This window comes from Sphaeramia orbicularis, chromosome 19 (genome assembly GCF_902148855.1).
Source record: "Sphaeramia orbicularis chromosome 19, fSphaOr1.1, whole genome shotgun sequence".
NCBI lineage: Eukaryota > Metazoa > Chordata > Actinopteri > Kurtiformes > Apogonidae > Sphaeramia > Sphaeramia orbicularis.
The window spans coordinates 1,780,666-1,802,870 of record NC_043975.1 but is presented as its reverse complement, the minus strand read 5'-3'; the positions used below and the strand labels follow the sequence as shown (position 1 = coordinate 1,802,870).

Below are 22,205 nucleotides of genomic sequence, written 5' to 3'. Positions count from 1 at the left end.
TTTTCTCAGAATTCTGACTTTAATCTCAGAGCAACAATAAAAAAAAAAGTATATGGACCTTAATTTGATTTTTTTTTCCAGTGGCCCTAAGCCTCTTCCGTAACTTTATGTTACAAAAGCTCATGTTATTTTTTCTCAGTTTCTATTGGGTTAGAATTCCAACATTTATTTCAAAACAATATCTAAATCTATTATTAGGACACATTTATTTTCTTATTATTTTATTATTCATTTGTTTAGTGATAAACAGTAAAATCCACAATAAACTGATATGAAACCATCTAAACGAAGCCCTGAAATGATCCGTTTTATTTAAAGTTATGTTGGAGTCGACGCTGTGACATGAGTTGAGTTTTTCCATTGGAGACAAAAGTACAAATCGACTGTGAAGCATCTGTGGTTTTTTTGAACCTCCCCTGTGTTTAGAAGTAGGTGTTGAGCGGTTCTCCCAGGATGTTCTCCATCTCCTGGACGACGGTCTGCACCTGCTGCTCCACCTGCTCACACTCATCTAAAACAGAACACAGAGATTCAACACAAACGTACGGACAGTAAACGCATCACACTTTCAGCATCAGTAGAAGAACTCAAGACCTGATGTGGAATCTACAGACGACGTGTTTAACTCTGAAACAAACAGTTACAGCATTAAAAAAAAATAACATGAGGTCAGTACTTTACTGTCTTTTCATCATTTTTTATTCTTTTTATTACAAATTATTACTTATGTGATGTGTTCAGGTGTTATGAGACTCATTCAGATGTCATGTGTGATGCATTCAGGTGTCACATGTGATGAAGGTGAAGAATAAAAAGGTAATATGAGAATAGAGGTTGACTTTAATATGATAAAACATTAAGTCTTATAGTATTATCAAAATATATAAAAGTGAGTATAAAGTATTATTATTATTATTATTACGATAAAAACATTTTAGAAGAGTAAAGTAACATAACAATATTAATATAGCAGTAGTCAATCAGTAGTCAATGAAAAACAAATATCATTTCCAGTAAAAAGTGGCAAAGTTTTTTAACTAAAGTCATCTGAATAAAGTCGTGGCAAGAAAAAAGTTTCCGTTTGACAAGAATAAAGTCATTATGATGCAAGAATAACTTGTTGCAATTTCAGGGAAAAACTAGTTCTATGAGTCAAAGTGAAATTAGTAGAAATATGAAGAAAAGTGATGATATTAGAAGAATTAAGTCCTGTTTTAGGTCCGATTATGGAGGGAACGCTGCATTTTACGTGTTCTCGGCCTGATCACAATCCAGGTGTACCAGTATATTTGCACCAGTTTTTAATCAGTATTGCAAACAGATCCTCCCAAAACCATTCCCAAAATGTTTCTTTGTCCACCTTATTACTAGATCTTGCAATCCTCCAAATTGGAAGAAAATTGGAAGGGATAAAATGGCGACCCAATGAGTGTGAAAACATGCACAATTTGATCGTTATAAGAGCAAAATGATTGTCCATAATGTTTGTAACACAATAAATAATTCCTACTCAACTCCTGTGTCTTTTTTATTCCAAATACACACATCACATTGCTTTTCATTTATTGATCCTTTTTGTTGAGCAGCTGTTTGATTATCAATTCTTATTTTCAGTATTAAGACAATCCACCATTTTGTTGTTAACCCCTTCTTTTCCAGCCCTTTAATTGGAATAATAGAATGGGAACCTGTTCTTTCAGTATTATTAGGACTAAATCTGCACAACTAGACAGATGTGGCTCTGCTCCCTGGTATGCTGCACAACATTTGGAACAATGTGTCAAACGGATGTTTACGTGGAAGCGCATGTTTTCAATGGTGCGTTGTTCACCCAAATTCCTGGAGTGTCCGTACACCAATATACTTCCATCACTAATCTGGACTCTATGCCTTACAGATCTACTGTTCTCACTGGTTCCACATGTTTGTGTCCTCCTGTACCAGAAGACTTAGTTCCAGATGGAACACAGATGCCACCATGTGCTCAGACACATTTCCATTCACATCTGCTAGAGTCCGTACACCAGTAGTGTCCGTATACCACATTCTAAATATGTGGCTCTGATTTGACTGTTTGTGTCAATATATGGAATTTTTCAGCAGGCATGCTTTGGACACCACATCTATGCAAAAAACAATGCATGATTGTCCTGAGTGCTGAAACATTTGTATCTGTGTGTAGGCATTAAATATGGAGGCTGTTAGGCTGGAGTGTCCGTACAGCCAAGAATGTGTGATCTGACAGGGGTACAAGCCTGACACAGTTATAGGAGACACCAGAATACACACAGATTCTGGACTTTAAAAGAGAAATATCAGACAAATCCAATGGCCTGTCTGAGTTTCTGATAGAGCATTAGTATTTTTTATCTCTCTGTGCACCCTTCATGTTACCCTGGATTGTGATCAGGCCGTCTGGTTTTTTATGATTAACATAAATAATCTGCTGTGTCGGTGTGAAAACATGTTCAGATGTTCGTGTGTGACCTCTGACCTTCCATGGGCTCTGCCAGGAACGGGATGGTCTCCGGTAACAGAACCATGTAGTTCTCCTTCAGTTTCTTTATTTCTGTCGTTACGAGGCTTTCGAAGCACTTCCTGATGGTAGAAGTCAGAGTCACAGGGCGGTCGTCATTCAGACATGACACTGTGGAGCCCTTTGAGACGGGGACGACAGCAGCAGTCTGCAAGCATGCTGGCGCCACCTGCTGGCTGAATGACATATTGAATATGTCTGTGAATACCACAGACAGTTGGTGGACACAGGCCTTTGGGGGTTCTCCCTGGTACCTGGTCTGGACCTGCAGCCTTTCTGGGGTTCACCTTCTGTAGGACTGTCCTCAGTTCTGCTGTTTTTACTCTGGGGGGGGGGGGGCACTGGATGTGGTGGTGAAGCCTAGAAGGAGAGGAGGAGTTAAGAACCTCAAACTGTGCATAACAGTTGTTAAGGGTATTGGGAAGAAAAGGATCCAGGGGCATCTGTGACCTTCTGGTTGTAATCTGTTACTTCTCTGATGCCTGCCCACATTCTCCGAGGGTCAGTGGAGGAAAAATGACCCTGGATTTGGATCTGGAGAATCCAGACCTGTCCGACCGGACGATGGCGGTTCCACTCACCTGTGAAGTGACGTCCTGCAGGTACGGGCTGATGAAATGAGGCAGCGTCTCCGTGATTCGCTGGAGGGCGGTGACGGTGCTCAGCAGGTAGATCTCATTGGTCAACAGCTCCTTTCTGTCTCTGAGCACGCTCAGTAGAGCCGGCATCAAACTAGACGAAACGGAAACATAAAGAAAAAAACCATCACCACGAATGAAACAACCATGACAAAATAATAATAATAATAATAATAATAATTAAAACCACAAGCGGTGTTAAGGCCCTCGCCCTCCTGCACAACCGCTGAGGCCTCCGACAGTGAGAGGACACCGTATCGTGGGCTTGATCTGACATTCTGGGAGATAAGCACAGGTTTATGCTTCTGAAAATGAACGCTTCATCACAGGCTGGTCACAGCCACGCCCAACATCTGATCAAATATGTCATTGATAACTTTTGATCACACATGTGTAGGGGATTTCCCCCAGTTTGGTCCAAATTGGATGTAAACCCTAGCAGGAGATGATGAAAGTATGAGGGGTGGGATTCTGCCAAAACCCCATTCATTTCTATGGTACAATTTTGATGTTGTCATGGAAACACAGTTGTAAATAGGGGTGTGTCCTCATTGACTTTTTGGTTCAGTTTGGTATGAGGGATGTGTGTGTCAAATTTCTTTTGACTATAGGCCCTTCTCCACCGCAGGAACTTTGAGCATTACCCTGAACTTTCAAAAGCCCTGGTGTGCTTGCACTAAAAAAATGACCCAGGTAAATAACCTTCTCCCGGCCCCAAATTTTCCCTGAAGAAGTTCCTGGTAGGAGGTAGTACTTTTCAGATCACCAGGAACTTTAAGGGGTGGGGCTGTGTGCTGCAGAACACTGAGTGGTGGACTAGACTCACAGCGTTTCCGCATTCCGTTCACCCACTAATATTTAATTCATTCATTTAATTTCCACAAGCTTTGTATTTTGATAATTTGGAAAATGGACCAAAACAGAAGCTACAACAAGTGGAAAGATGACGAGGAAATTCAGACGGACTTCGAATCGCAGACACAAAACAAGCAAGGCTCAAGTAAAAGCTGTCGGAGCCAAATATAAGACACAAGCCTAAAGAAATACGAGAAAAGAAGAAGAAACTTATGCAGGATTAAAAGAAACTAAAGGAGCACAACAGTCGCAGTGGATCTAACTGTCGAACAAACCAATGGTCTGAATATGACACAAATATTCACTGTTTAGTTGGTTCCATGTTCTAACAGTAGTCAGCAGCATCAGCTGTTTAAGTCTGGTTCACCTAATACAAACTGGTCTACAGTCTGACACTAAACCTAAATCAGAACTGGATGGATTCATGTTGTCGCTGTGAGCTGAGCACTGATTTATTCTGTATGTTTGTGATTTCCACCTGAAATGGACCGGACGGACTCGCCTCTTTTTCTGAACCTGTGGCTCATGTGTGTCCTGGTCCAACATCTACTGCTGTTTACAACAGCCCAGGTCACACAGGTCACATGACACATCATAGTAGTAGGAATCTGTCATCATGTGTTCTGTTATTCATTTTGGCATTTTTATTACTGTTCATGTAGGAAAGAGAAACAGGGAGTGGGACCATGGAGTTCCAGACCGGCTGTCCTGGACCAGCTGGTCCACACACTGGTCCACCTGGGCCAGACCCTGGTCCAAAAGCCTGAACCTTTCACACATGTTTATTTCCCTTTTAATCTCAAGGCACCTTGTTTTTTGCACCTTTTGTTTTGTTTCAAGGTTTAATCAAAAAAATCTAACCTAATACTGCCTGTTCATTTACAAGGCATCAAAATATGAGTATAAGTACTTTTATCAGTAATATGCAATCAAATTAAATGCATTCATTTGAGTAAATCTGTCTGACTTTAGGTTGAACCTGGACTAAATCTGTAAAACAACAGAAATGAAACAGAATCATCCATCACACTGAAAGTTAGATGTGATTTAGTTTAAGGAATGAGAAGTTAAAAATACATGTTCTACCATTTTTAAATGCAAATTAAGGATCTGTAATGATGGTTAACTTCATTTAAAATGTATTCCAGTTGGATTAAGTGATTCAACAACCAGTAAAATGTTAAACCCAAACCGTCCACTTACAGTACTGTGTCATTTTATTGAACTAGAGCTGAGTTTGTGAACGTACATGAACTGGACTCCAGTTTCCGTTACTGGTCCCTCATACATCATTAACCTGATTTGAATAAATGACCCTGAACTTCGGGGTGGGGTGGAAACACAATGGGCTCTGTGCACAGCCCCACTACTTCCTGAACTTCAGGTGGGTTCTTTATTTCCTGTCTTTCATTACTGGACACACTGATTAATCCAGGTGTGCCTGCTCCTTCTTGTTGTGACTACTGATTAATTAGACACACCTGGATTAATCAGTGTGTCCAGTAATGAAAGACAGGAAATAAAGAACCCACCTGAAGTTCAGGAAGTAGTGGGGCTGTGCAGAGAGCCCATTACCAGGAACCCTTTGACCCAAATAAGTTCCTGGTCATAAAGTTCCTGGGCTTTTGGTGGAAAAGGGCCTTATGTCAAAAAATTTTTCACTCCCATTCAAAAACTGTAGGGGGCGTCAGAGAGCCAAATTACGATCCAACTATAGGAGTTCCATATCATCATGTTCAGGTTGTCCTTCCACACAAATGCTACACTGGGTCCAATTCAATCTGACGCTGTGTGTGCGAGATATACACACTTTTATACTTCTGAAAATGACTGTTTCATTGTGAGGTCATCACAGCAACGCTTGTTCATATTCAGGTCATCACATTTGATCAAACATTTGATCAAAAATGTAGGTGATAACTTTTGATCACACGAGTGTAGGGGTGTAAGAAAATATCGGTTCTGCAATGTATCATGATATTTCAGACGGATTACGATTTGAGAAAGATGGATAGCTGACCAGGCTAATTTTCTTCCCCTTCATTTTTTGTTCATGTTCTTCAGTTTTGCTCAGTTTGTAGGGCTGTAAGAAAATATCGCTTCTGCAATATATCGCGATATTTCATTTCACAATACTGTATCAATATTAAAAAGTACTGTATCAATATTTTTAGGTATTTATTCAAATGCAGATATTGTGGAGGTTGATTTTTGTTTTTCTTTTATTTATTATTATTTAACACTCTTTTATAAATAATGTTTGTTCCTTTGTTGGTATTGCACAAAAATACTGTTCTGATGTTAGTTCTGAACTAACAGAATATGAACATTTGAACAAGATCTGAAACTGTAATGTCTGTAAAACTGAATTTCAGTTTGAACACAGGAACATTTGGTGATATAGCATTAGATCACAGGTGTCAAACATGTGGCCTGGGGGCCAAAACTGGCCCACCAAAGGGTCAAATCTGGCCCCTGGGATGAATTTGTAAAATGCAAAAAGTAGACTGAAGATATTAACAATCAATGGTGTTAAAATCATTTTAGGTCAATTCAATCTAAAGTGGGTCAGACCAGTGAAACACTATCATAATAACCTATAAATAAAGTAACCACAAATTTCTCTCTTTGTTTTAGTGTAAAAAAGGTAAAAATACACAAAAATATTCACATTTACAGACTAAACTTTTGCAAAAAATTTCAATAATCTGAAATGTCTTGAGAGAAGTATGTAGAATTGTACCAATATTCTGCCTGTTTCTACATGTTTTGTGTATTTGTAGATCCACTGTGATTTGTAAGTTGTGATGCACATGTATAAATGATTAAAAACTAAAGTGTAATATTGCTAAAATTGCACTTATTTTTCTTAAGCATTTTCATGTTGTTCATATTTGTTCATGTTATGTTCAAGTACAGTTTGTAGATGTAAACATTTTCATCATGGAATTTGACATTTTCACTCCAAAACAGAGAGAAAACTTCGGTGTCGACATTATTTATCAGTTCTTATCCTAATATTTATATTATTTGACTGGTCCGGCTCACTTTATAACATATTAGTCTGTATGTGGCCCCTGAACTAACATGAGTTTGACACCCCTGAATTAGATCCTGTTGGGATCAAATAAAAATGTGTTTAATATTTGTGTGATATATCGAATCATGATCCTAGTATTGTGAGGTGTATCGTATCGCTAGATTCTTCCCAAAACACACCCCTACATGTGTGTAGGTGATTTTCACGCAGTTTGGTCCAAATTGGATGTAAACCCTGGGAGGAGATGATGAAAGTATGAGGGGTGGGATTTTACAGGTCCACACTTCCACCCAACATGGCCGACTTCCTGTTGGGTTTAGGGCGGGGCCATAATGTCATTTTTTACTTGTCCTACCATGGGCTATGTCTGCACCAAGTTTAATGTTTGTATGTTGAAAAAATTTTGGGGAGGGCTCCCATCCGTGTAATGTATTTTGATATTTGAGGGGGCGTGGCCGAGTCATTTTGCAATATTTTTTCTTGGCGACTTTAAATTTTAAAAAAATTTCACCAGGCTTGAATTTTTGGTAAAATGAAATTAACTTTTTGTTAACATTCAGGGGCTCAAATTTGTGTTCAAAATGGCCAGGAAAAATAATAACGGAACCATGCTATTTTAATAGGCCCTCGCCGGCATGTGTGCCTGGGCTCAGCCTAAATATTGATAATAATAATAATAATAATAATAATAATAATCTACTCCTTTTCTTCTGCCCGTGTATTTTTGTGTTTTCCTATTCTTGTCACTTTTTTTTGGTCGTATGTTATTTTTGTCACATTATTTTTGTCATATCTATATATTTTTTTTAAATCATATCATTTTCTCATACATTACTTTTAACATATTACGTAATATAACGTATATTATTTTATATTATTTTTGTCATTATTTTTAACGTACTTTTGTCGTATATTATCTTTATCGTGTATTATTTTTTATCGTATATATTTTTTTATGTTATATTATTCTGTCTATTATTTTCTTCGGTGTCTTCGGAGCGGAAGTGCCGGTCGTTCTCTCCTCTCTCCGGCTTCACCCTCCTCTTCTCCTCCGCTCAAAGACACCTCCACCTCGGCTCGGACCTCCACCTCGGCTCGGAGAGGTTTTCTCTCCGCGTATCTGCATCCAATCACGGCGTCTCTGCTGCACACCGAGCCCCGGAAGAGTCCCAGCGGGTTGATCCGACGTCCGTACGGCTGGAGTTTAACCGAAATTCAAGCCGTGGATGGTTGTGTCTCCAGGCGGGGGACCTGGAAACCCGGGCCCGCAGCGGGAGCAGGGAGGAGGCCCCGACGCCCCCTGGTTCTGACCCAGAAAACAGCACCGACGGCCGGGCTGCCTGGCAACTAGCAGGCCGGCTAGCCGCTGTCCGCGTTGGAGCTCGGGGGCTACATCGGAGGATCTGGAGAAAGGGATTTTTTTTTTTACCTCCACCGGGACGGGATTTGTTTTTCTCGTCCATCCGGAGGAGCGTCGACATTTTACCGTAAAAGCCCAGTTCTGGAGATCGGGAAGCTCCGGGTTAGCTGCCCCACTTAGCTAGCTTCTCTTCCCGGCTAGCAGGAGCGGAGGCTGCGGAGCGGGGACGGAGCAGTACCGGCCGCCGGTCCCGGTTCCACCTTACCGTTATCAGCACCACCCGGACCGGAGACACGGACCATGGCTGCGATCATCAAGGAGATCGTGAGCCGGAACAAAAGGCGGTACCAGGAGGACGGCTTCGACCTGGACCTGACCTGTATCCTTTAATGAGCCGTTAGCCGCTAATGTTAGCTTGTGGTGCAGAACTCCGTTGGAAAACGGCGTGATTTAACCCCCAGGTTAAACAGCTCATACAGTTAGATTTAAATGGAAAATGGGGACGACCTTTGAATATTACTGCTTTACAACAGTTATTTATGGGTGTGTATTACATGGTTCCGTGTTGAAATAAGATTTTTAGACACATTTCGGGGCTCGGTTTGGTTTGGTCTGGACTCGGGCATCAGCCGCTGCACCAGCGGAAGAACACCTGAAACAGAGCAAAAACTAGAGCCCTAAATGGACCCAACCCTCTGGTTCTAGAGGCCGATGTGTGGATGTCAGCTGTTTAGTGCAGACGGTGAACGCAGGTGGGTTTGAGCTGTTGGTAATGAGGGGAAATCTATCTTCACCTTAAATGGTCTGTTTTGTCTGCGGAGTCCGGCGGAAGGATCTCATTGGTAGACCAGGGGTAGTTCCTCGGCTGGTGTCAGCAAACGTTCACGTCCTGTCTGGTTCTTGTAAGTCGGTTCGGTTTGGTTCGGTTTTGGGTGTCTGCTCAGATGCAGATACTGGAGTGAATGCTTGGTTTTAGTGTGTTCTGCTGTCCCGCAGGAGGGGGGAGGAGGAGGGGGGGTGCTAACAGGCTAAGCTAACGGTGTGTCGGATGCGTTGCATCAGCAGGAGATGAAAGAGTTCCACCTTCACCAGCTGGACGTGAACGCATCACCTGCACAGGTCCAACACCAGGACCGGTCATCAGAACCGGAGCAGAACCGGATCAGTGGGAGTCCGTTGGATTCTTAGTATTTGAATGCAGTGATGAGGAAGTGAAAGTGTAAAACCACAGAGTAAAAATAGTCCCAGTCCAACACCTGAAGGAAACACCTGCAGAACTTCTGCTTTGACTTCTGGTCCCAATGCTTCAGTGAAAATTTGCTCCAAAGTTTGAAACAAAAACACAAAGTACTCCAGTATTATTTTGTGTTGAAGTTTATATAATTGAGTCCAACAGAGACGTAATAAAATAAATAAACCTGTAGGTGAAGGACATGAATCCACTGTTTGGTTTTTAATCCTAAACTGAAGTCAGTTCATGTTCCACTCATTTATTTCAGGTGAACAGGCTTTCATTTAATGGAACTGGGCCCATGTTTGGTCATTTTACAGCCCTTATTTCTCCTCATTTCTTTTTATTTCTCGATAATCAAACACAGACCTGATGATGATCAAACAGACGGACCTCAGAAGTAGACCTGGAAGAATGTAAAGGTTCCACAATATATTACGATATTTCATTTCATGATATTTTATGAATATTAAAACATACTTACTGTCGTGGGTTGCTGCCGTCATCAGTTGCTGTCGTCGTTGGTTGCTGTTGTTGTGGGTTGTTGCCATCGTCAGTTGCTGTCGTGGGTTGCTGCCGTCGTCGGTTGTTGTCGTTGTGGGTTGCTGCCGTTGTCAGTTGCTGTCGTCGTTGGTTGCTGTCGTTGTGGGTTGCTGCCGTCGTCGGTTGCTGTTGTTGTGAGTTGCTGCCGTCATCAGTTGCTGTAGTGGGTTGCTGCCATCGTCGGCTGCCGTCTTTGTGGGTTGCTGCTGTCGTCGGTTGCTGTCATTGTGGGTTGCTGTTGTTGTGGGTTGCTGTTGTTGTGAGTTACTGCCGTCGTCAGTTGCTGTCGTGGGTTGCTACCGTTGTCGGTTGCCGTCTTTGTGGGTTGCTGCTGTCGTCGGTTGCCATCATTGTGGGTTGCTGTTGTTGTGGATTGCTGCCGTCGTTGGTTGCCGTTGTTGTGGGTTGCTGCTGTCGTTGGTTGCCGTCATTGTGGGTTGCTGCCGTCATCGGTTGCTGTCGTTGTGGGTTGCTGCCGTCGTCGGTTGCTGTCGTTGTGGGCTGCTGGCATCACTGTTGTTTCCACAGACGTGTTTTTTTGTGGTTCTTCTTCTCTGTTGTTTGATGGTTTAAATCTTTTCATAATGTGATTTTTTTGTTTTTTCTCGTTCTAAAACACAGAGGACAGTTTGTGTTTGTGGTTCTGTCTCCGTTATCCTGTTCATATTGTCTTGGTCTGTCGACGCTCAGACGTAGACGTTTGTAGAATTTGCTGAATATTTCTGCGTCTTCAGCTTTCAGAGGCTGGAGCCCGGCCCCTGAACGCCTCGCGGCCCCTCGCTAACCTTATTGATCCCTGACTCATTGATCAGATATTTATCCAAACATCATCGCCATGGGTTTCCCCGCCGAGCGTCTGGAAGGCGTGTACAGGAACAACATTGACGACGTGGTGCGGTATGACATCACTTCCTGTTTGTGCGTTTCAACCAGGTGGGGTCGTTGACGGTCATCAAGTGAAGGTTTCTAACGTTCGTCTTTGTTTCTTTCAGGTTTTTAGACTCGAAGCACAAGAATCACTATAAGATCTACAACCTGTGAGTGTTTTGAGCTGTGCATTTCTACAAACATGGTCTGTTTTCTGAGTACTGTGGTCATAAACACTCTGTAAACATGTGTTCACAGATGTGCAGAGAGACACTACGACACGTCCAAGTTCAACTGTCGAGGTATTTAAGCCTTCACAGCCCACAGGAACCGCCCTCTACTTTAACCTGCACATATTTATCTGCATTTACTGGAATAGGATCCTCTGGCCTGGACCTGTTTCACTGTCGGTCCTGTCTTCTCTATATTTAATTCACTGATCGTGCACATGTTCATTAAAGTCAATTCAAAGGTTATTATAGAAAAACAGAGAAAAGGGAAGAAAAACAGACGTCTAAAGCAAAATCTGTCATTAACTGAACAGAAAAACAAATGTTTACAGCCTTTTTTTTTTTTTTCATTTTTTTGTTTTTGTTCATGTTATTTGTTTTTGTTCATTTTGTTCGTTTTTGTTCATTTGTTGCCTGTTTCATTATTTTTTCTTTGATTTCTTTTTTATGGCGTATTTTATTCATGTTGCTTATTTTATTCATGTTACTTATTATTTTGTTTGGTTTTTGTTCATTTTTTCCCTTGTTTTATTGTTTTTTCCTTCATTTTAGTTTATTATATTGACTTCACATCTTTAAAGTTTCTTCATGTATATTTTTCTGTTTGTTTTTGGTTCTTTTTTTTTTCTTTAATATATTTAAACCTAGTGTGTCCATCCACTGTCACTGATCAAATTTTACTGTTGAATTCATGTTGTAGGATGTGGCAGATTGAACCGAAAAAGATTGAATAAAACAATGAAAAATTGATAAACAAAAAAACCTACAAAAAGATTGAATAAAGTAACTAAACAACATGAGTTGAAGACAGGAACAGGAAGTTGAATTGTCCATCAGTGTGTAACTGTAAATGAATCCGATAATGGACTGAACCAGGGTTTATGGAGGATCCTATTTCTGCAGTGACAATGAACGCATCATCATCTGAGTTTTAACACTTGTGTGTTTTTGTGGTCAGTGTAAACGGCTCAGTGTTGTAAATAAACAGCCTGTGGGTGTGTCTTTTTGCCCCCCCCCCCCCCCCCCCAGTGGCCCAGTACCCCTTCGAGGACCACAACCCCCCTCAGCTGGAGCTCATCAAGCCATTCTGCGAAGATCTGGACCACTGGCTGAGCGAGGACGAGCAGCACGTGGCCGCCATCCACTGTAAGGCGGGAAAAGGGCGCACAGGGGTCATGATCTGCGCCTACCTGCTGCACCGCGGAAAGTTCCAGGAGGCACAGGAGGCGCTGGACTTCTACGGAGAGGTCCGAACCCGCGACAAGAAGGTACCCCACCCACACCGCAACCTGGACCGGGATGAGACCGGGTCCTGTGGACAGGGTTTAGACCAGGACCAGAGGGGACCACATTCCTGAACAGAAGATGGAGACTCCAGGGGGTCTGAGTCCTGTTAGTTCAGTTCCACATTCAGCCCAATATGAACCGGACCAGGACCATAAGAACTGTGGAAAAAGTCTAATTACATGATGAAAAAGTTTACAGCTACAAAGTTTCCTTAAAAATCTGAAAAACACAAACAACCTGACATGTCTTCAGAAAAATAAGTGCATTTTACCAATATTCAGAGTTGATCATTTATGCACATGTACATTTGAACAAGCACAAAAAAACAAACACAAACAAACAAACAGACACAAACAAACAGACGAACAAATACAGACACAAACAAACACAAACAAACACATGTAATAACAGCAGAATTTTGTTCACATGACTCTGACCTCATAGTTGTTCCAGTTATTCACTTTTTTTGTAAAATGATAGTTTGTAAATGTAAATATTTTAATGCAATTTTCCTTTTTTTTTTACAATGAAAAAAACAAAAAACAGATTTGTAGTTTTCATTATTTATAGGTTCTTGTGGTCCTATTTTCCTGGTTCTGATCCACGATACATGGACTTGGTCTGGATGTAGAACCTCAATTAAAACTAGTTTGACTCCGTTGATCGTTCAGATCTTCAGTGTAATTTTTGCATTTCATACATTCATCCCACGGACTGGACTAGACCCTGTGGTGGACCGGACTGGACTAGACCCTGTGGTGGACCGGACTGGACTAGACCCTGTGGTGGACCGGACTGGACTAGACCCTGTGGTGGACTGGACTGGACTAGACCCTGTGGTGGACCAGTTTTGGCCCCTGGGTCGTATGTTTGACACCCGTGGATTAGAGTGAAAAAAGGAACAAAAACCCACAAATAGAACAATAAAAAGACTCGACATGAAAAGGTCAAAGGTTAAGGGTCAGACTGGTGTGATGTGTCCGACTCTTGGACTGGACTGACGGAACATTTAGAACCAACTGAAAATGAAACACACAGGAGTATAATCGAACATTTTTATGGTTTTACATTAGATTGGACTTTTACTTATTCACTGGTCAAAGCAGCAACACAATAAAGTGCAAGAAAAACATGAGCAGCATAAAAATAATGAAAAAGTCAAATATAAAAAACCTAAGAAGTGGAGTTAGAACAGAACATAGAACAGAACAGACGGATTGGACCGTTTAAGTGTCAGAGAGAAAAGTGAACGAAATACGCAAAATGATCAATAGATGACTCAACCAATGAATGGACTGAATAAAAGGAGGTGGGTGTGGTCATTGTGTGAGTTCAGTAAAGTCAGATCTACCTGCGTTTCCATGACAACGACCCCAATAAACAGGACAAAGGGTTAAAGTTGAAACGAAACTCAGACGCTTGAGTTCAGTTGAGGTGGTTCTGTTCAGTCCAAGTTCAGTTTACAGAACAAGTGTGTGTGTGTGTGTGCGCAGGGTGTGACCATCCCCAGTCAGCGGCGTTACGTCTTCTACTACAGTTTCCTGTTGAAGAACCAGCTTCAGTACAAACCTGTGGCTCTGCTTTTCCACAAGATGCTGTTTGAGACCATCCCCATGTTCACCGGAGGAAACTGCAGTACGTCTGTCCAGCTGTCTGTCCAACTGTCTGTCCAACTGTCTGTCCAGCTGTCTGTCCAACTGTCTGTCCAGCTGTCTGTCCAGCTGTCTGTCCAGCTGTCTGTCCAACTGTCTGTCCAACTGTCTGTCCAGCTGTCTGTCCAGCTGTCTGTCCAGCTGTCTGTCCAACTGTCTGTCCAACTGTCTGTCCAGCTGTCTGTCCAGCTGTCTGTCCAACTGTCTGTCCAACTGTCTGTCCAACTGTCCAGCTGTCTGTCCAACTGTCCAGCTGTCTGTCCAGCTGTCTGTCCAACTGTCCAGCTGTCTGTCCATCTGCCTGTCCAACTGTCCATCTGTCTGTCTAACTTCCTGTCCATCCGTTCATCCATCCATCTGTCCATCCTGTCTCTGTCTGTCCGTCCATCTGTCCGTCTGGTGGTTGTGGTCCTGTGTGACCCCTGGTCTGGTCCTGTCCGTCACAGATCCCCAGTTCGTGGTCTACCAGCTGAAGGTGAAGATCCACACGTCCAACCCCGGTCACACCAGACGAGAAGACAAACTGATGGTGTTTGAGTTTCCACAACCACTGCCTGTGTGTGGAGACATCAAGGTGGAGTTCTTCCACAAACAGAACAAGATGATGAAGAAGGTGAGGAGGGGGAGGAGGAAGGAGAGGGAAGAGGAGGAGGGAGAGAGAAGAGGAAGAAGGAGGAGGAGGAAGGAGGAGGATACTCAGATTATTGTTGATAATGTAAACGGTGGGGTGTAATAGTTCAGACAAATATCAGTTCAATACCTGTTTTTGTTTGTCAGTGCTGCTGAATGTACAGAGGGACTGTTCAGACTGTTTTTACTGTTCAGAATGTTTTTACTGTTCAGACTGTTTTTACTGTTCAGGCTGTTTTTACTGTTCAGGCTGTTTTTACTGTTCAGGCTGTTTTTACTGTTCAGACTGTTCAGGCTGTTTTTACTGTTCAGACTGTTTTTACTGTTCAGACTGTTCAGGCTGTTTTTACTGTTCAGACTGTTTTTACTGTTCAGACTGTTCAGGCTGTTTTTACTGTTCAGACTGTTTTTACTGTTCAGACTGTTCAGGCTGTTTTTACTGTTCAGACTGTTTTTACTGTTCAGACTGTTTTTACTGTTCAGACTGTTCAGGCTGTTTTTACTGTTCAGACTGTTTTTACTGTTCAGACTGTTTTTACTGTTCAGACTGTTCAGGCTGTTTTTACTGTTCAGACTGTTCAGGCTGTTTTTACTGTTCAGACTGTTTTTACTGTTCAGACTGTTCAGGCTGTTTTTACTGTTCAGACTGTTCAGGCTGTTTTTACTGTTCAGACTGTTTTTACTGTTCAGACTGTTCAGGCTGTTTTTACTGTTCAGACTGTTTTTACTGTTCAGACTGTTCAGACTGTTTTTACTGTTCAGACTGTTTTTACTGTTCAGACTGTTCAGGCTGTTTTTACTGTTCAGATTGTTTTTACTGTTCAGACTGTTTTTACTGTTCAGACTGTTTTTACTGTTCAGACTGTTCAGACTGTTTTTACTGTTCAGACTGTTCAGACTGTTTTTACTGTTCAGACTGTTTTTACTGTTCAGACTGTTCAGGCTGTTTTTACTGTTCAGACTGTTTTTACTGTTCAGACTGTTTTTACTGTTCAGACTGTTCAGACTGTTTTACTGTTCAGACTGTTCAGACTGTTTTTACTGTTCAGACTGTTTTTACTGTTCAGACTGTTTTTACTGTTCAGACTGTTCAGACTGTTCAGACTGTTTTTACTGTTCAGACTGTTTTTACTGTTCAGACTGTTCAGACTGTTCAGACTGTTTTTACTGTTCAGACTGTTTTTACTGTTCAGACTGTTCAGGCTGTTTTTACTGTTCAGACTGTTTTTACTGTTCAGACTGTTCAGACTGTTTTTACTGTTCAGAATGTTTTTACTGTTCAGACTGTTTTTACTGTTCAGGCTGTTTTTACTGTTCAGGCTGTTTTACTGTTCAGACTGTTCAGGCTGTTTTTACTGTTCAGACTGTTTTTACTGTTCAGACTGTTCAGGCTGTTTTTACTGTTCAGACTGTTTTTACTGTTCAGACTGTTTTTACTGTTCAGACTGTTCAGGCTGTTTTTACTGTTCAGACTGTTTTTACTGTTCAGACTGTTCAGGCTGTTTTTACTGTTCAGACTGTTTTTACTGTTCAGACTGTTTTTACTGTTCAGACTGTTCAGGCTGTTTTACTGTTCAGACTGTTTTTACTGTTCAGACTGTTTTTACTGTTTTTACTGTTCAGGCTGTTTTTACTGTTCAGACTGTTCAGGCTGTTTTTACTGTTCAGACTGTTTTTACTGTTCAGACTGTTTTTACTGTTCAGACTGTTCAGGCTGTTTTTACTGTTCAGGCTGTTTTTACTGTTCAGACTGTTTTTACTGTTCAGACTGTTTTTACTGTTCAGACTGTTCAGGCTGTTTTTACTGTTCAGACTGTTCAGGCTGTTTTTACTGTTCAGACTGTTTTTACTGTTCAGACTGTTCAGGCTGTTTTTACTGTTCAGACTGCTTTTACTGTTCAGACTGTTCAGGCTGTTTTTACTGTTCAGACTGTTTTTACTGTTCAGACTGTTTTTACTGTTCAGGCTGTTTTTACTGTTCAGACTGTTTTTACTGTTCAGACTGTTCAGGCTGTTTTTACTGTTCAGATTGTTTTTACTGTTCAGACTGTTTTTACTGTTCAGACTGTTTTTACTGTTCAGACTGTTTTTACTGTTCAGACTGTTCAGACTGTTTTTACTGTTCAGACTGTTCAGACTGTTCAGACTGTGTGTGTTCTGCGTTAAGGTTCTGTAATGTTTTGAAGATCCAAACCCAAACAGTTCAGAACATCCCAGTGCACTGGTACAGCCCAGAACACAGTCTGATCTGTTGTGTTAGATAACAGCAGTAATCAGATTACATTCCATCAGATGAACCGTCCTCCGTGTGTTCATGTAAACAGGTTCTGATTGGTTCAGTTCAGTTGGAAAAACTAGTAAACCACAGAAAACAGAAGAACGGAGTCGACAGGAACAGGAAGTTGAAGTGAAATCAGTCCAGTAATGAGTGAAACGACTGATCCAGGGTTTATGGATGGTCCTATTTCTGCACTGACAGCGAATGCATCATTATCAGCAGTTATTGGACTTTTGTGGTCATGTAAACAGGTTCAATCCTGACTCTGGTTCTGCTGCTTTAGGAGAAGATGTTCCACTTCTGGGTGAACACGTTCTTCATCCCGGGTCCGGAAGAGAACCCAGACAAACTGGAGAACGGCAGCGCCGGGACGCTGAGGGAACCGGGCGACAGAACGCACCACAACCCAGCCCTGATGATGTTCACGACGGTGGGAGAACCCAACGACAGAGACTACCTGGTTCTGACTCTGACCAAGAACGACCTGGACAAGGCCAACAAGGACAAGGCCAACCGCAACTTCTCCCCCAATTTCAAGGTACGTGTGATGGAACCGGGCCAGCGCTTGACCCGGTCTGACCCGGTTCATCAGGAACAAGTCTGAACTAAGGCTGGGTGATGGTTTTAACTGGATCCAGACCTGAGAACCTGTCAGTGGGTCCAGTTTAAACTAAAGTAAAAATAAACACAGGGACGCGGTGGTGCCTTCAGGTGCACCTGGTATTCTCAGAATGGATGTACAACCTGTAAAAGGCTTTTCTTTGACTTTACATCATGTAAATACTGAGGTCGAAATGTAAAGACGAAGACAAATAATAAAATGCACTGAACAGTTCAAATCTATACATATTGAATGTACTTTTAGTATTTAGTGTCAGTTCTAAATGTTGCAGTAACACAACTTTAACATGATCAGACGTCCTGTTGTAGACACTGAACATTCAACACATCAACAGTCAGGACTGTTCGGCTGAAACATAAAAGCAGAATGAGTTTCTTATTTTTAAGAATGAAAGTGAATTCAACCAAACCAAACCTGTGAACCAGAAGTAGAGCCTGTGGATGACACCAGTAAATATGGATCACAGTCGTGAACGCGGTGCTGAAAGTGTGGAAGGTTCAGCTCGCAAATGTTCAGTCACTTTTATTCTTTGACATTTTCAGTCCAATCGATCGATTAACTTGACGATTTCCGACGGCTCTGATCATTTTCCTTCTTCAGGTGAGATTGTTCTTCACAAAGACGGTGGAGGAAGGAGCAAACTGCGACGCCAGCAGCACGTCGGCCTCGGTGACGCCGGACGTCAGCGACAACGAACCGGATCACTACCGCTACTCCGACACCACGGACTCGGACCCGGAGAACGAGCCGTTTGACGAGGACCAACACAATCAGATCACCAAAGTCTGATGCACACACTCTAACACACATATACGTGTATGTATATATATACATATATACATATATATATATACACAGTATGTATGTATATACACACACAACGCCCCGGACTCAGGCTAGCGCGACGTTAGCTAATGGGGAATATAACCAACAGACCACCGCTGATCTGCAGGACTCCCATGAACTTAGATCAGGATATAAGCTCCTCCCCCTCCAATCTTACTGCTCAATGCACAGCTGGACAATCACACAACAAGCGGCAAGGAGGGCGGGGCTAAGAAGATGGGTGGGGCCAGGTCGGCGAATGGACAATAAAGACAGATGAATGGACAGAGCGGAGATTTTAAAAAATAAAGGAGTAAAACTTGAATATAAACAAACTGAAAGACAAGCAGACTTCTTTAGTGACTACACCAAGATGTTTGTTGGATAAATACCCACAATCCCCCCCCCGTGTCTTTCCATCCTTCTTTCCTTTCCTTCCTTGGTTCCTTTGTTCCTAGTTTTGGGACATGCAGGTTTTCTTTTTCCATCGCTGCCCATTTGGGTTTGACGAAGCTTTGTCCGAGTGTTGACTCCTCTCTCTGAACTTAAAACCTTCTCATGGACCACGAATCCTCACATCTGCTCGATCATGTTGAACTGATCAATAATTATACCTTAAAGGAGTTTTACCTTCTGGTCCATTTAAAAAAACAACTGGGGACATTTCAAGAAGTGATGAAACCTGGAAGAGGATGGAAGTCCTCATCAGACTGTAACTGGTCTACAGGACCACAGGAAGGACCCAACACTGGACAATGAAACAACGGAGCACTTCAGACGAGTTCGGACCAGTTCAGACCACTTTGGACCAGAGTCAATTCAATACTTTTTCATTGTATAAAAAGCACGAGATAGAAGTTCAAGCGTCTTTCAAGGTTCAAGATTTCAAGTTTGGTCATAAGAAGAACAAAAAATGTAAACCATGGTATCGAAAGTTGGAATAAGAAGTGTTGGTTCCAGCACAAGAGTCTAATTTAACAGGACGTGGGACAGATCTGGGTGGTTTGTCCATGTTTCTACAACCTGGAACTTCCCTTTGTAAAAAAATTCGGAGTCCTCCAAATTTAGCAAACAAACATCACATCAGTAAATACGGCAATACCGTAACCTTAACAACCATTAAGTTTGTTCAACAGTAGGTTTAGGTCTGATTCCAAAACCCCATGGACCTTCCTCTGAGCTCAGACTAAACTGGACCAGTTCTGCCTCTGGTTTGGACCCAGTTCATGTCCACAGAGAGAAGAGTCAACCCATCGTTTGAATGTGACAATGAAGAGAAACTTCAACACAATCCGCTGCCGTTGTGTCAATCGTCTCCTGTTCCACCACACCCTCAGACCTACTGTGAACCCTGCTCCTACTTTCTGTCTGTTTTCAGTTTTGCGCAGAAGGAAGGATTCTCAATCAGCTCCTACAGTTACAGGAAATGTTTTACTATACTCTGACTTGTATTAATCATTAAGCTAAACAACAAACAAGCTACACACAGTATAACCATTCCTCCAGCCCGGTCTGTTTTAAGCTATCCAGCTACGTAGGCTAACGTATCCCCACACAAACTAAAGCAGAACTCTACAACCTGTGCACAGCGCTGGGGTTCGCACTTTACCAGTGGTCGGTTCACGCAGTTGTGATGGCGTATGTTTGTTGTGTGAGACGAGTCCATCCGTGGACGCCTGTTGGGTGGTTTATGACGCTAAAGGGTCAGTTTTAGAACAGAGTTTCTCAACCTTCAGGTCAGAGCTCCAGGAGAGTCCAAGAAACAAGGAGGCATGTAGAGCTTCCTGAAGCTGGTGGGCGTTTAAAGCCTGAAATAAGAGTATGTTGGGAAAGTTGAAGCTTTGACGTGTCTTGAAAAATGCTAATGAGAGGCTAAAGGAGACTCCAGAGGCTGTCGGACCTTAAACATCGTCTAGTCTGACCTCATAACCTCGGCAGAATGTGATCTTGGAACCTGGTTCCAGACTATTGGTTATCACAGAGCTGATTTTTTGCAATGATCCAAAAGCAAATGGAACAATTCCATTGGTTGGTGTTTGGTGACATCATCCCTGCAGTACTTCCTGTAGTCTTGTGTTTGACTTCTGCCCACGGGCTCTGAAAGCAGGACCAGAGGCCATCAGAGGATGAGAAACCCTGTTCTAAGCAGTTGATGTTGTTTGAGTATGTTCTTAAATTAGAACCCCAGCCGCTGACCAATCAGCTTCCGGCAGGTTTCCTCCTCCAGCTCATCAGTTGTGAGTTCCACCTCAGTGTGTCTTTGGTTTCTGACATATGAAAGAACTCTGTCCATTGACCGTTAATAGTTTGACCTCCTGCTCCGTAGACGCCAACTGTCCCTTTAACATCGGGGACGACAGTTTGAGGATCACGTTCCATCAGGTTGGAGGCCAATCCATCTGGATTTGACAGAAGCACATGAACATTAGGGATGCAGGGTCTTACCCAATAAACCCACTGCTTGGTTTTTTCAGCCTTTGTTTCCAAAACCACAAATATGAGAATGACTTGTTTCCTGTTTCATCCTGAAAAACTAAGCTCCTTCCAACTCCATTTACATTTTGTTTAGAATATGATGCAGTGACCAAATAAACGGTGTTCAGTTCAGTGTAAAACATTCAGATCATGTGGTTTTAGTTGTTTTCGACCATAAACTCTATTTACATCTGAATTGCTTAACTGTCGTTTAGGAACTAACGATCACCTGCTTGTACAATGAAAACAAAAAATTAGTCATTTTTTATTTGGGGTTTTGGAAAGCAACGTGAAAACATGATCGTTGACTTTTGGTTGAGTTCTCTAATTCTGAAACAGAAAAGCATCACAGAGATGTTTGGGCATGAGGTTCCTGAAACCGCCGTGTCTGACCATCAGTTCTAATTGGACCCTGATGGATCAGAGCATCCCTAATGATCATTTGAAGGAGCATCTGCTCCCAAACGCTGGTGGGCGGAGTCCCACCTGACGCCTGATCTCCGTCCTAATATCTGGTGCTGCAACCTGCCATGGTCTTTGTAGTTACTGTTCCTGACCTTGGGTGTGATTCTTAGACTTTGGGTTTTGTCCTGAAGTTCCTGTTGTTGACCCTGTAGATCTGAACAAGAGCCTGATCACACAGGATGCACCTCAGACGCTCAAGAATTATGGTAGAAACTGCAACAACTGAAGCAGCATCGACATCCAATAAGACCAGAACGCCAAACAGGACTGTTTGGAGATGGAGAAAAACCAGTGGGTTCCACCAGCAGGAACCTCCAGAGGAACTAGGGATCTTTGGAGGACGTTGGAACCACAGACATATCATGGTCTAGAGCAGGGGTGTCAAACTCCTGTCCTCGAGGGCCGGTATCCTGCATGTTTTAGATATTTCCCTCTTCCATCACATCTGGAAGCCATTTCATCATTATCAGGCTTCTGCAGAGCATGATGATGAGCTGATCATTAACTGATCCAGATGTGATGGAAGAAGGAAACATCTAAAACATGTAGGATACCGGCCCTCGAGGACAGGAGTTTGACACCCCTGCTGTAGATGGTCCAGATCCTGCAGATGGTGCAGATCCTTCAGATAGACTCAGATTCTGCAGATGGTCCAGATCCTGCAGATGGTG

The 22,205-nt window shown here is 42.3% G+C and overlaps 2 protein-coding genes across 2 annotated transcripts; one reads left to right on the top strand and one right to left on the bottom strand.

The window, feature by feature from the left end:
• Positions 1 to 294: 294 nt before the first annotated feature.
• On the bottom strand, positions 295 to 3,602 carry LOC115410131 (HEAT repeat-containing protein 1-like). The gene is made up of 3 exons (XM_030121591.1): positions 3,118 to 3,602; positions 2,495 to 2,896; positions 295 to 511 (listed from the first exon to the last, which is right to left on the bottom strand). The coding sequence occupies exons 2-3, from the start codon at positions 2,721 to 2,723 to the stop codon at positions 423 to 425; spliced, it is 318 nt and encodes a 105-aa protein (XP_029977451.1). The 5' UTR covers positions 2,724 to 2,896; positions 3,118 to 3,602; the 3' UTR covers positions 295 to 422.
• Positions 3,603 to 8,083: 4,481 nt separating this feature from the next.
• Positions 8,084 to 21,816, top strand: LOC115410130 (phosphatidylinositol 3,4,5-trisphosphate 3-phosphatase and dual-specificity protein phosphatase PTEN-like). Its single transcript, XM_030121590.1, has 9 exons — positions 8,084 to 8,808; positions 11,016 to 11,100; positions 11,196 to 11,240; positions 11,329 to 11,372; positions 12,330 to 12,568; positions 14,081 to 14,222; positions 14,686 to 14,852; positions 17,431 to 17,685; positions 18,370 to 21,816. The coding sequence occupies exons 1-9, from the start codon at positions 8,730 to 8,732 to the stop codon at positions 18,556 to 18,558; spliced, it is 1,245 nt and encodes a 414-aa protein (XP_029977450.1). The 5' UTR covers positions 8,084 to 8,729; the 3' UTR covers positions 18,559 to 21,816.
• The last annotated feature ends 389 nt before the right edge of the window (positions 21,817 to 22,205 follow it).

Bases quoted from the DNA above. Each gene is read 5' to 3' on its own strand.
- LOC115410131 (XM_030121591.1), bottom strand. From the start codon at position 2,723: ATGTCATTCAGCCAGCAGGTGGCGCCAGCATGCTTGCAGACTGCTGCT. The intron at 512-2,494 runs GTCAGAGGTCAC...GTTCTGTTTTAG, and splicing joins CCTGGCAGAGCCCATGGAAG to ATGAGTGTGAGCAGGTGGAG.
- LOC115410130 (XM_030121590.1), top strand. From the start codon at position 8,730: ATGGCTGCGATCATCAAGGAGATCGTGAGCCGGAACAAAAGGCGGTAC. The intron at 11,373-12,329 runs GTATTTAAGCCT...CCCCCCCCCCAG, and splicing joins GTCCAAGTTCAACTGTCGAG to TGGCCCAGTACCCCTTCGAG. The intron at 14,853-17,430 runs GTGAGGAGGGGG...CTGCTGCTTTAG, and splicing joins AGAACAAGATGATGAAGAAG to GAGAAGATGTTCCACTTCTG.